The following is a 14,522-nucleotide window of genomic DNA, read 5'->3' as shown; positions in this document are numbered from 1 at the left end:
AGGCGTGAGCCACCAAGCCTGGCCTATTTTTTCAAATATATTCTCAGCATTTACTACACAGCATTAACTATTCTGTAGATTTACTAATCTTAATGATGAGTTGAACATCCCTGTGGATGAATTTAGTCATTCGATCTACTGTTGAGTGTTTAGATTGTTTCTAATTTTTAACTTGAAAATTATGCTTTAAAGAACATACTTATAAAACTTAAAAAGCTTATAAATTTTTTTACATATCTAACATCATTGGCTCTGTCCTTCAGAAAGGTTCTACCAATTTACCCACCCACAAATGGCACACAAGAAGGCCAGTTTCATTGCGACTGTGCCAACATGGAGTATTATCACTTTTTAAAAAAATGTTGGCAAATTTGCTAAGTCAAAACGAAACCAAAACAAGCTAGTGCTACCTATTGTGCTCCTAGCCCCAACACAGGCATCCGTGTGCTCAAGACATCCCAAGCTGCTCAAGACCATCCCACCATGACACACGGTCAAGTCTTCCTCCGGCCCCAGTTCTCTGCGTCTCTCCTGGCCTTCCCCGGGGCTGAGTTAGTTCCTGTTTTCCCCATGCTCCAGGTCCCCATGAGGGTACCTACGCCTGCTTAGCTGTCTGTCTCTCCCAAGGGGCTCCTCGAGGAGAGGATTTTGAAATTCACGTTGGATTTGCCAGTAGGGTATGATGCCCAGAGCAGGATTGCTTAGGAATGGGTCTATGGACCTCCTGTGTTAGAGCCACCTGAGATCCTGCTTAACACAAATCCCCGGGCCCAATTCTAGATGTACACAATCCAAGGGGGAGAGTATGTGTGTGTTGGGAATCTCCATTGTTAGCAATCTATCCAGGTGACCCTGATGCCCACAAGAGCCTGAGGACACATGGCCCTGAGGTGGGTGGGGCTCAAAGAGCCACTGTTGAATGGAAAATCCCCAGGTTGGGGCCCTGGCCACTTCCTCCTTAGAGGTCAGGGCACACAGTACACCCTGCAGTCGGCAAGGGACAGGAGCTAGAAGGGGGGACACAAGAATTTCCCCTTCTGAAAGCAGGGGTGGGGGGCCTCGGGCTGGGGTGGGGCATCCGGACCGGACTCTGCAAGAGGGATGACAGCTTTCTGAGTCAACGGAAACTTGGGCGCAAGAAAGCTGCAGGGGCAGCTGGCAGCACGGGACGCAGGGAGAACCCAAGCCTGGGGCAGAGGCCAAGAGACCCGGATTCCAGCTTTACTGTGTGGCCTTAGGTAAGTCACTTCCCTCCTCCAGATCTCAGTTTCCTCATCTGTGAAGGGTCAGGGTTGGGACACATGCTCTCCTCAGTCCTGAGGTCCGGGGCAGCCCTGCTCCTAAGGCTGGAAACGGAGCGTCTACACCCACGGAGCACGCACAGCGCTGCGGCCCAGCTCCTGTTGTCAAGCAGACCAGAGCCCTGCTGTAGGTTCAAGCTGAAGCACAGCTGCGATAGCAGGACACAGCTGCCAAAAGCAGACACGGAATCAGGGTAGAGTGAGAAGACAGTGTCCCGAGCCGTGGAGAAGCCAGACAAGCTCAGATTGGGGCTGGTGAGACGCTCTGAAATACGTGTACATTTTGGAGGGTAAACTCACAAACTGGAAGGAAGCTGACAGGATGTACAAGAAGACTCAAAACCAAATTATAGGAGGGGCTGTCAATAGAATGACTGGTCAGCCTCCAGAACAGGCAAGAAAAAACCGACCACGGTCTTCACATCTCGGCAGGACGGTCTCGGGTAGAAGCTGCTGGTTTGTCATCTCTAGCCTGGGAGGGCAGGACTGTGGCCAAGCACTTATAAGGATCAGGAAGTTTCAGTTCAGTATGAAGAAGAATTTCAGAAGTGTCCCAAACAGAGGTAGGCTGCCTTATTGGAGGGTGGGGAATGGTGGTGGTAGTGAGCTCTAGATCACTGGCAGTATGCAAGAAGAGGCTGGAAAGGCAAACTTCGTTTTGCAGGTTGGACTGAGGGATCTTTGAGGACCCTGAACTCTAACAGTCTGTAATTCTACAAAGTATCCTTGATGTTCAGCAAATAAAGCCCTCTGGTAAGCATAAAGTATTTAGCTACTGCGGGTCATGTGAACAGCACTGGTATTAACACAGCCTCAGAGAGCTCTGTTGGGGACTACTGAGGTGGCAGTATTTTGGGGCAAATGACTGTAGTCACATCCTCAAGCCTTTGGGGTAGACTCCTCAACTTCCCTCAAACCCTAAGCCTCACCAGGCAAGAGTGATTTAGGCAGAAACCACTTGGACAGAAGCTGCCCAGCGATTCCCTACCTTGGGAACCCGAGTAGGGGGGAAATTAAGAGTAGCCCTGAGAAAGGCTCAGCCTTCCCTGCAGACGCTGGGCTTAACCCTTCTTTTGGAGCCATCACTCCATCCTGATTGTGGCCCTCAAGGCCCGGTGTATTTCTGATTAAGCATTTGTGTCCTCACTATTCCTGCTTAACGTAAGAGAACTGTGTAATCAAAAGGCCCTTAAGATTTCACCCAGCTCCTCTGTCACCCCATGAACTGAAGCGCTGGCTTCTGCGGACCACACGGTTCTATCACACCTATCTTGGCTGAGAGGGGCAGAAGACAGGGCTGGGAGGCCCCTGGAGGCCGTTGCTTTTAATCCCCACCTCCTTTTCCCAGATGGAAAGGCTGAGGCCCAGAGTGAGATGGGCAGGTAGCTCGTCAGAGGCCAGGACACGACACAGGGGGAGCACCGCTGAGCCCGGAGTGCCCCCGACTTCCCCAGTGCCTACGCCAGATTTACCCAAGTAGCTGAGCCTTTAGAGGAGGGGGGAGTCTGAGTCTCAGGGGTCTCAGTCACACTCCCGTCATATATCAGCCGCCTCCCAGTGCCTGGGCTCAGCTGCATGGGGTCCAGCACCACTAGTTTCGGAGCTGAGCACAGGCAGAGCCCATTGGCCCAGGGTAGAGGCAGGAAGGAGGTGGGCGTGGAGCCCCGGGGCGGCTCCAGGGCCTTGGGGGAGGAAGGGCGGCCACGAATGTTCAGGGCTGTTGAGAAACTTCTGCATTCACACCCATATTACAGAGGCTCGGATGGAAGAAGAGCATAAACACAAGCCTCAACCTCCCCATCTCTAAGATGGGCAGAAATACTTGGCAAAGTAATGCTTGAATTTGATTTTGTTTTCATGTTGCCAGAGACACCACAGACTTATTTCAACCCCTTCATATGATACAGTGTGTGGTCAACAGCACCCACGGTCTGCTGGGGGACGGTCCAGGGTGACTGTACAACCAACCTGAAGCCCGGAGCGCCAGCCCGCACCTCTCAGCTGCGCAGGGGGCCCCGCCTACTCGGAACACCAGCGATGCCCCCAGGGACAAGTCAGCGGATGTGGTCTCCCCTGCTCCTGTCTGAGGAGCTCTCAGGGGGGAAAGGACCACTTCCCCCCCAGACAGCCCTGCACCTGCCGAGCCAGGACGCAGCAGACAAGAGTCAGAGAGGCCTCGAGCGCACGGCCTCACTTCTCAGCCTTTCCAAGGTGCCTTATTTATTCTCTTCCTCCCTGGAGCTCCCCTTTTCTTGTGCCTCATCAGCCTCCCAGGGTGTCTGCTAGTTCTGGTTGCCTCAGAGGGCCCGGAGCTGGCAGAAGCACTAGACACCATTTCTAGCATTTGGGTCAGCCCGGTGTGCAAAAGGATTCCGTAGGAGCTGGACAGAAAACGGTGTCAGTGCTGGGTTGGGGGTGGGGGAAGAGACAGGCTGAGGGCCTGCACGCTCTGCCAGACAGATATCCGCCTGTCTCCCCGACCCGACGGCAAACTGAGAGTCCAGAGTCAAGGCCCTGGCTGGCCATTTGCTTGCTGTGTGACCTTGGAGAGCAGCCTCCCCTCTCTGGGCTTCTGTTTGTGTTTCCTCCTCCGCATGGCATGGAGTTGGGCAACGGGATGCTTAAGGGCCCTTGTGGTGTTGAAATGCTGTGGATGGGGAAGAGGGGCAGAGTGAGGTCATCTTGCTAGCTCATCCTCTACCCATCCTGCCGTGCTCGTTTGCTCTGGGTAGAGTAGGGGCTGGCAGTTTGACACGCTCAGCTGCCAGGTCCTGTCATGAAGAGGGCTTCTCTGGAGGACAGAAAGGAGGGGCCCTTGCTCAGGAAGGCCTGGGTGGGGGCCCTGGAGCCGTTCACACCACCCCCTGTCCTTCAGCAGCCCGTGTAAGGGTGACAGTAAAAGGAAGGGCAGGATTGCCTGGAAGCAGAGGATCACAGAGCTTGGCCACCTCCCACGTTACAAGCAGCATGCTCCCAACCCTGCAGTGGCACTTTGAGCAAGAGAAGTACCCATTCGTGAGGACAAGGAGGCACCTGCAGGATGCTTAGGGCAGGCCACTTGCCATAAGGAAACTCTGGTAACCATCCTCACGTTCACCAGCAGGAGACTGGCTTCATACACTCAGGGACATCATACTACGCAATGTCATTCGTATGTTTAAAAGAATGAAGTAGATCTTCACAAGATGCAAAGGCATTTGGTAGAATACCGATATGCAAAATAAATGATTTCTATTCATACAAGAATGCACAGGTACAAAAAAAGTATAGAAAACCACAAACCGATAGACGCTGTCATCTCCAGAGAATGGACCAAAATTGCTGTGGTCAATGAGGGGGGACTTCTCTTACCTGAGGTCTCACCATTTTTTAAGCAATAGTTTATTCAAGTATCACTTGTGTACAAAGAAATTAACAACAACAAGGAAAAAATACCTCTCTTGGAGCCTAAAAGCAGCCAAGGTAGTCATTGCACAGGTGGAGAAATCAAGGTCTGGGAAGAGAACAGTTAGGGAAACTGGGAGAAGTAGGACCTGCTCTGGACTCCCAGTCCAGTGCTCGTTCCTCCTTAGATGCCGCAGCTGGTATCTGAAAGTATATGGGCCTGGCTGGGTGCGGTGGCTCATGCCTGTAATCCCAGTACTCCGGGAGGCCGAGGTGGGAGGATCACTTGAAGTCAGGAGTTTGACACCAGTCTGACCAAGAGTGAGACCCCATCTCTACTAAACACAGAAAAAATTAGCGAGGTGTGGTGGTGCACCTATAGTCCCAAGCTACTCCAGAGGCTGAGGGAGGAGGATTGCTTGAGCCCAGAAGTTCGAGGTTGCAGTGAGCTATGATCATGCCACTGCACTCTAGCCCAGGAGACAGAGTGAGACCCTGTTTCAAAAAAATAATAAATAAATGGGCCTGTCCAAGCACCTCTTTGTTCACAATGCTCCTACTCTGCTGCTAAGCTGGGGTCCCAAAGAGGAGGCGTCGGGTTGTTGCTGCCATTTCTGACTGGTGTCAAGGTGGGGATGGGTGGTGAGAGGGTTGGTGGCAGCCATTGACCTTGGGTTAGGCAAGTTTCCTAAAGGCTGCTGCAATAAATTTCCGCAATCTTGGAGGCTGAAAACAGCAGAAATTTCTTCTCTCCCAGTTCTGGAAGCTAGCAGTCCAAGATCAAGGTGGCGGCAAGACTTGTTCTTCTGAGGGCTCCGAGGAAAAATCTGTTCCACCCCCTCTCCTGGCTCCTGGTGTTGCCAGCGATCCTTGGTGTTCCTTGGCTTGGAGATGCATCACCCCAATCTCTGCTGCTGTCATCACACGGCGTTCTCCCTGTGCGTCTGCGTCCAAATCTCCCTCTTCTTACAAGGACACCGGTCACTGGATTAGGGCCCACTGTCATCCAGAATGACCTCATCATAACTTGCCTGCATGTGCAAAGACCCTTTTCAAATCAGGTCACATTCACATATTCTGGGTGTACATGAATTCTGGAGGGACATTATTGAACCCAGTGCAGATAACAGCTTTTCTGATGTCCGGGCTATTCCCTTAAGGAAAAGGCAGAGGACAGGGTCCTATGGGAGAGTGGAAAAGGCAAGGAAGGCCACCAAGTTCGTTGTACGCTCAGTGCAACAGAACTCTACCCCCGGGGAGAAGGAAAGCGGGAAGGAGGTCAGATTGCGCATCACTTGCCTGGGGGAAGTGTGGACATGGAATGGATGTTTTTATGTATTGTCAAATGTTTGGCCTAGATGTTCTGGAAGGTTCAGGTTTGAAAATAAAGTGACACAAGATAAACTATTTTTAGGGATTAAAATTCACTTGACGGGAGAAGTAGGATGGCTTGTCTTCAGGTAATGGATGGACTCAGCCGTGCTGAAGATGGATAGATCTTGCCTTGCTCCTTCTCTCTGCCCAGGGTGGGTGGTGGGAGCTCCCTCTCCCCACACCTGCGGGTCCTGCCGTGGTGAGCCTCCTTGCCTGGCCCTCTGCCCCGGTCATGGGGACAGCTCACAATGCAGAGGGTGGGGCATGCAGAGGCCAGAGTGCAGGCCTTGGGGACGGAAACCCAAGCACACCCTGAGGTGTCAGAGCTGGAACGAAGGTCGCTGTCAGACTCTTCCTTTCACGGGGAGGGTGCCTACTCTAAGTTTATGTTTTGAACATGAACATTCATGAATTTCATACTGAGACCCTTTCCAGGCAGATTTCGGACTCTCGTTCACCAGCTGATCTAGGAACCCTGAGACATCAGGGGGCAGCCCCTTCACCCAGAGTTTCACCATTTGGACTTACACGGCAGCCTACTTCCAGGCCAGTAATTTGTGCTTTTTTCCTGCTCTGTTTATGAAGAAAAAGAAACAAAAGAAAGAGTGCTGGCATGAAGCAAAGACCCCAAACTTAACACTGAGTTGAGGCAAAAATGGGAGGTGGCTGGGAGTATGTCAGGCTCTCAGGGGACCCCCACTGGCTGCCTGTGGCTTCATCTACAAAGGAAAACAACAGAACTAAAAACATGTACATGTGCAGAAAATATGTCACCGAAGGCCGTAGCACAGGGCAGAGACGATCAGGAACTTTTCTGATGTGTTTTAGGTTGCCAGGTGCAGATACCCCTTTATAACACAGAAACCTGGTGTTCAATCTCGAGAGTCTTCCAGAGTGCCGTGCGCATGGAAGCCTGTTCTGGCCTTAGCTGGGATGATTTGTGGGGTGTTATTTTCTGGGTGCAGCAGAAACCACTAGCTCAGAGGCCACCTACACAGCAAAATCCTCATGACAGCTGGGGCAGGGGGCTCAGCGCTGCCTCTGCACGACCCCAGAGGCAGCTTCCTTTCATGCTCCCCGACTGTCCCACCCTTGGCAAACTGAGCTAGGAGGTCAGATGTGCCCCCGTCCTACTGACCAGGTGTCAAGGCTCCCACATTCCTTATGCCCAGGATGTCCTCCTGCACACTCTGCTTGCCCCACAACGGCCTAATCCCACCTACCTTCAAAACCCAGCCAAGATGCCGTTTCTCTAGGGGGGCCTTCCCTGATCCCCTCCGAGCCCCAAATCATACTAGCCCAGACTGGGAGGAAACACAAAGATGCGAATGAATAAGAAGGGCAGGTGTGCAGACCGCAAAACACCCACGTATCCCAACTGGTCAAATGAACCACAGGACTGCCACAGGACATTAGGTAGCCACCTAAAAACCGTGTTTCCTTGGACTATTCAACATGGAAAAATGCCCCCACCAGAGTATTAAGTAACTGGAACATAACCATATAAAATACAATAGTCACACTCATGTATATTAGATATGCAGGAAAAAATAATAGAAAGAATGACACTGAAATGTACACAGTGGCTATCTCTTAATGGTGGGATTAAAAGCGATTTTTAAATTTCTTTATACTTTTCCAAATTTTGAAGTTTTGCCTCAAAACACAATAATCAGAATAATTGGGTTTCTTAAGTGGAATCCAAAATATTTGCTAGTCCTAGGCTTGCATCCCCTCTTATATTCTTGCCAAAATGCCATCTGACCTCTGCTTGAACTCCTCCATTGACGGGGAACTCACTACCCTCTGAGGTCTTTTTCAGCCACTTCTTCCTCATGAAAAATAGAAATCTGGCTCCCTTTAGCTTCCCCCACTGGTCACAGTTCTGCCTTCTGGAGCAACAGAGAACTGCTTCCCCCGCCCCTTGAGAACACTTCAGAGGTTCAAAGGCAGCGGCCAGACTCTAGGCTACATCCCCTTCCCGCCCCAACCCACATCATTCTTCCAAGGACTTTAATGTCCTTCACCTCCCAGATCCCTGTGTGCTTTCCTTGGGTACAATCCAGGCAGTGATGTCCTTAAAGTATAACTTTAAGTCTATGCCTCATTATCTCTTTCAAGGTTGCCTACGTGCCAGCCAGCGTATCAGGGACTCTACGACACGCATGCTTTCATCTAATCTTCAGAACAGCCCTATGACACAGGAGCTAGTATCACACCTATCTTACAGATGAGGAAACTGAGGCATGGAGAAGCCAAGTCACTACTGAGGTCACTAAATGGATCACGGATGGAGCCAGGACTGAACCAGCACCTAGCCCAGAGCTTGGTGTGGTCAACACACAAATGTTTGCCAAGTTAATAAACAAATATGTGAACTCAGTTCGAAAGCCCATGCCCTTGGCACTATTGTCTTAGTTCACAATTGCCTATGCCAGCCTCTTCCAACCATTCACTTCTGCATTTCTCCCTCTCTGTCACCTCACCTGCAATGTGGACATGCTCATGAATGACTGAGCCCCTTCCCCAAGGCCCTGCTTGGACTGGAGGGTTCAGACATCATGCCCGACACACTGTAGTGTCACACAGAGCAGGTGGGCCACTAGGTGCCTCCTGCCGCCCACTCCTCCCCCATACCCTACTGCCCAAAGGAGGCTGGTAACCTTCTGGGGAATAGGAAACCCCTTCCTCACCTCCATGTCACCCCTACAGGCAAGCCCACAGAAGGTTTATTTCCTTGGCCCCCACCCCATGCATGGCCTTCTCCTGAGTCCTCCTGGGGGACGGGACCACATTAGCCATGGTCTCTGTCAAGAAGGAGGGTGTAAGAAGGGTCACACAATCCAGATGGTTCCCATTCATTCATTTCCAGAATTTCAACTTGTCCCAATAAGGCGGTGACACAGCCCCAGGCCGGGCCTCTCAGTGGGGTCTAGAACAGCTGGTCAGCCAAGGCCAATAGGCACCATAGACCACAGAACTCAGTAACCCTCAGCTCCTTGAACCTAGAGGGACCTTGAGAAGTCCTATGGTCAAACCCCTGTCCCTAGCTAGGGTAGTCCTCGTCAAAAGTGCCAGCCTCATTCCTTGCTGCCTGCCACTGCCACTCCCCACAAAGAACCCTTTCACACTGTGCTTTCAATGGCTCAGCCTTTGCTTGGGCCATCCTTTCGGCCTTGAATGGGTAACTCCTACCAAACTTCCAAACCACTCCCCATCCAAGACCCCTTCCTGTACTTTTTTATTTTATTATTTTATTTTTATTTTTTTTTCTGAGACAGAGTCTCACTCTTTTGCCCTGGCTAGAGTACCGTGGAATCAGCCTAGCTCACAGCAACCTCAAACTCCTGGGCTCAAGCATCCTCCTGCCTCAGCCTCCCGAGTAGCTGGGACTGCAGGCCTGAGCCACCATGCCTGGCTAATTTTTTCTATATATTTTTAGTTGTCCAGCTAATTTCTTTCTATTTTTTTAGTAGAGATGGGGTCTCGCTCTTGCTCAGGCTGGTCTTGAGCTCCTGAGCTCAAACAATCCACCCGCCTCGGCCTCCCAGAGTGCTAGGATTACAGGCGTGAGCCGCTGCACCCGGCCCCTTCCTGTACTTTTCAAGGTGGGATAAGATACTCTTGTTGCACCCTGGGCTAACCCTAGCATCGTTCTTATTTGGCCCTCATTCACTCACTCAAATATTCACTTAGCACCCATTCTGTGCTCTGCATAAGGCAATGAGCACTAGATGGGGAGTGCAGAAAGCCAGCGCAATTGCACAGCTTTGCCACCAACTGGCTATAGGACCTTGGACACAGTACTCCTCACTGAGCCTCAGTTTCCTCAGGGGCAGATTCCACAGCTCAGCCTAGTTTCCAGGGCTTTTGTGTGGATGGGCAGGATTTGAAAGTACTCTGCAAAGTGCCACTCAGGGTGAGTCATTATTATAGTGACCTGACCCTGCTGTAGTCTGAGCTCATTTTTGTCCATCCCATCTTTGGAGTGTCCCCTCCCCCAGGGGGCTGACAGCCTGCTGGGGATGGACTTGGGCACTCAGGCCTTCCAGGGTTTGGCACCTGAATGAGAAACTGGCCAGGAGCACAGCCTAGAAGGATGGAAACAGGCATGAACTTTAAACAAAACCAGCCCATAAATCCTGCTGCATGGCACAGGGGCAAGGGCCTGACATTGCTGGGGCAAAGAAGACATGCCAGGCTGTTCTTAGGCAACAAGGGGGAAGGCTTTTAAGCCAAAGGGCTTTGTCTATAGACATCAAGAAGCCACTGGAAGGCCAGGCTCATGCCTATAATCCTAGCACTCTGGGAGGCTGAGGCGGGAGGATCACTTGAGCTCAGAAGTTCAAGACCAGCCTGAGCAAGAGCCAGACCCCATCTCTACAAAAATAGAAGAATTAGCGGGTGTGGTGGTGCACGCCTGTAGTCCCAGCTACTCGGGACAGGAGGATCACTTGAACCCAGGTGTTTGTGGTTGCTGTGAGCTAAGAGGATGCCATGGCACTGTAGCCTGTGTGACAGAATGAGACTCTCAAAAAAAAAAAAAGAAAATAATAAAATTAACACAAATTTAAAAGAAGAAAAGAACCTACTGGAAGCAAAGGGGAAGTGGTGGAGACAAAGAACACAAAGAGACTGGATGCCTGGGTTCTGCTGTGCATTGCTCTGTGACTGCAGTCTAGCCCCTCCCCTCCTCTAGCCTTAACCTCGCATCTGTGCATTGAGTGGTCAGCCCAGGTGGTACCCAAGGCCCTTTCCAACTCAGTCTGTGCCAACTTTACTTGCCCTTCACAGCTTGGGTCAGAGGGGTCCAGTTCAGGCTGTGACAGGGACAGACAGGGACAGCTGGGAAGGCTCTAAGAAGGAACAGAAGGCAAGGGAAGCCATGCTTACTGTGGCCTCCACCTCCACCCTGTGGAAGGGTCAGGCCTAGAGCAGTCTCCTCCCTGTTTCCACCCCCTCTGGGTAAATGGCCCACTTTGCAGACTGTGAGGTTGACACAGGTGCAAAGAATACACACTGTCAGACCCTCAGAGATCATCCTGCTCACTCCCACACCTCATATAGGGAGGGAACTGAGCCCCAGACCCCAAGGGCTTGCTTGGGGTCACGCAGCATGTTTGTGGCACAGCCAGGACTTACACGCAGGGCTGATGTCCACCTACCACCAGCTCAGTTGCAAGTCTCAGGCCAGGCCCAGGTCTCTCTGTCCCATCATCCCTGTCAGCCAGCCCCCTCCTTCCAAAGACAGAGTCAAGCCTCAGTTTCCCTGCTGGGACCAGGACACACATGAGGGTTTCTCGGTCAGAGCTTGGTGAGTTTTTTGAACTGGGAATACAGGAGGAGCAAGGAAAGCCAGGAGGCACCGCACTTCAGACCAAAGTTCATCTTCTGCACTTCACACAGAGCAGGGACTAGAATTGCCCAGGTTGGGGACTGCGCTGAGCACTCAACACAGAGAAAAACTCATACTCAGGGCACAAGCAAAGCCAGAGCAGAGAGAGGGAGAGAGAAAGAACTAAAGTTCATTACAAAATTATTAAATATTGTCACAGTGTGGCGGGTCTCAGGGCCTCAGGTGGGACCATAACATTTATGGGACCATCTAGTTCCACCTGGCTGGGGGCCAGGCGGTCGGTAGTGGGGAAAATGGCCAGGACTTGGGGGTCCTCCCTTCCCCTGCCTGTGCCTCCCGCTGTCTCTGAGGAGGCTGTCCTGGCTCCAGGTCTGACCTTCTGGGCTTGTCAGACCCCAAGGGGTGGCTGGTCCCACTGCAAGAAACCTGAGCAGAGTCCCCTGGGCCCTAACCCAGCTCTGGGGCCCCTTGGGGGAGGGACAGGAAGGGAGGAGAGGGCAGAAGGCAGTAGATCTCCCTCTCGGGCCCCTCCCAGCTACCCCGGCGTACGCCAGCTCCGGGCCTGGCCGAGGCGTAGACCGCGCTCTCAAACTTTAAAGTGTGTAGTAATCAGCTGGGCATCTTGTTAAACTGCAGCTCACGCCTTGGCAGGTCTAGGCAGAGCCTGGGATTCTGCCTTTCTAACAGGTCCCGGGGATGCCAAAGCTGCAAGTGTGTGGAACGCTCTGCGAGTAGTCGCCCTAGAGATGATCTGCCTCTGAACCCGTGGGAAAGCTGAAGGCCCAGAGAGGTCAAGCCACTTGTCCACGGCCACACAGCGAGCCGCCCCAGACTGAAGGCAGAAGGCACCTGCCAGACACGCGAGACATGTCCCCACCCCAGACAGCGGGAATCAGCTGCCCTTCCTGGCCCGGGGGCCCTGTCTGTAAACTCGGCTGCCCGGGGCTCAGCCCAGGGCCGGGGTAGAGCGCCTCCCGGCAGAACCTCCTCCGTCTCCGCGCCGGCCTCCGGCTGCTCTCCGCTGGGTACCCAGGGCGATCAGAGGGCGCTCGGGACGCCGAGAGTCCCCCGCGGCGGAGCGATTCCGCGCCCTCCCCCCTGCTGAAAGCAAACTTCTCCGCCGGCGCCCTTTACCTTTTTGGGGGGTTTGCAGCTGCTCAGCCTGCTGCGTCCGCAGCCCATCCTCCTCCCGGGGCTCCCGGACGCCGCTTCCCAACTCCGGGGACCCCAGAGGACCCTGCGGTCCGGGCCCCGCTGCCCGCTCCGCGCCTGCCGGCTGGGGCTGCCGGCGAGACCCTGAAACTGAACCTGGAAGCGCGGACTCGAGCCCGAGCCGGGGCGGCCGGGCGCCGTAAATACCCGAAGAGCAGGGCCTCGGCCCAGCCCGCTGGGCTCGCGCCGCCACAGGCAGGTGACCGAATAATAGGAGCCTCTGGCCATGGCAGAAAATCCTGTAAAAGCAACAGATGCTTTTCCGAGCCCTCAGCTAAGAAAGGGCGAGGACAAAAAAAAAAAAAAACAGTTAAAACGATTAGTTGGTCAACACAACAGCTACCATTTACTGAGGGTTGTTTCTGTTCCAGTTGGTTTTTACACATTTTATTTCTATTTCTTGCCGTATCCGTGCAACAAGGTGATATTTCCTCCATTTGACAGGCGAGGCTCAGAGATGCGAAGTGATTTGCCTTTAGTCACATAGATAGTAAGTACCAGAGCCCAGATGGAATCCAGTTCTAGCTCCAGAACCTAAGCTTTGAATCACTTGCCTACAAATAACCAGTAATACTAAGTTTATTTGTAACGCCTCCCCACTTCTGGGTCGATGGCTTTTTCTAGGTCACAAGCATCTGTAATATTCGATTCTTTCCATCTTGGATAGATGTTATCCATCACCACAACCTTGTGAGGCAGGCCAGATGCCATGGGAATAAGGGACATAAAGTGTCAATGTCTGGGAAAAGGAACTTTTATTTATCCTCACTTTGTTATTAGCTGAGGTTTCTGGGAGTGGCAAGGCAGGAAAAAGATTCCTAATTTTGAAAATCAGTGTGCTTGTGTATCTGTGTGTATAGTATATTGGAAAATGAGAGTCAGGCCCCAAATTCTTGAAAAAGTGTGTTAATGAAAGGGACTTGGAGTCATGAAGGGAGAAAGACCTGGAAAGAAATTCCCCCTCCACAGAGTATAAAACCAACTGCAAAAGGTTCTTAGAAAGGAAACTAAGGAAACAGTTGATATTAGGTTCTTTTTTTTTTTTTTTTTTTTTGAGACAGAGTCTCACTTTGTTGCCCAGGCTAGAGTGAGTGCCGTGGCGTCAGCCTAGCTCACAGCAACCTCAAACTCCTGGGCTCAAGCAATCCTCCTGCCTCAGCCTCCAGAGTAGCTGGGACTACAGGGATGTGCCACCATGCCTGGCTAATTTTTTCTATATATTTTTAGTTGTCTAGCTAATTTCTTCGTATTTTTAGTAGAGGTGGGGTCTTGCTCTTGCTCAGGCTGGTCTCAAACCCCTGAGCTCAAAGGATCCGCCCGCCTCGGCCTCCCAGAGTGCTAGGATTACAGGCGTGAGCCACTGTGCCCAGACAACAATATTTATTGAAACAATGCTCATGATTTAAAACAAAGAAACAAACAAAACCCCCAAAGCAACCTAAATATCCAGCAAAAGAAGTTTGGTTCAATAAATTATGATATATCCATAAAAATAGAATGACATGTAACTAGTAAAAATACTGATGAGGATGAATTTATAAATGTTACAAAATATAATAAATCTATTTTTATTTTTTAAAAAAGTATTAATAGTGATTGCCTCTGGATGGGTGAAATTTTGGATGTTTAAAACTGTTCATTTCTGTATATTAAAATGAGTACGCATTTATTCTTATTATAATAAAAAATTACAATTTTAATATGAAAATGTTTCTTTTTAAACTATATTTTTAAATGTAAATTGCGATTTGTTTATTACCATCAAACCATGGGCAAGTCTGAAATCCCAAAGAAATGGACAACGATTGTGAATTAAGTAGGTGGAAAAGCAACATACAGGGCAAAGATGGCTAAACTGTGAGCATGAGGTGATGGAAACCAGTATTATGATCCTG

General features: G+C 51.3%; 1 protein-coding gene and 1 long non-coding RNA gene across 2 annotated transcripts in view; one reads left to right on the top strand and one right to left on the bottom strand.

Moving 5' to 3' along the window:
• CCDC69 (coiled-coil domain containing 69) overlaps positions 1-14,522 on the bottom strand; it is a 37,031-nt gene that overhangs the window by 17,432 nt on the left and 5,077 nt on the right. The window contains exon 4 of the mRNA XM_045552580.1: positions 12,550-12,866. Coding sequence (XP_045408536.1) covers positions 12,550-12,866 — 317 coding nt within the window. The remainder of the gene's footprint in view (positions 1-12,549; positions 12,867-14,522) is intronic.
• Positions 1,076-8,441, top strand: LOC123638056. The gene is made up of 2 exons (XR_006735156.1): positions 1,076-1,238; positions 8,181-8,441. It is a non-coding gene; the product is annotated as an uncharacterized LOC123638056 (long non-coding RNA).

This window comes from Lemur catta, chromosome 5 (assembly GCF_020740605.2).
Source record: "Lemur catta isolate mLemCat1 chromosome 5, mLemCat1.pri, whole genome shotgun sequence".
NCBI lineage: Eukaryota > Metazoa > Chordata > Mammalia > Primates > Lemuridae > Lemur > Lemur catta.
This window is presented reverse-complemented; position numbering and strand designations above follow the sequence as displayed.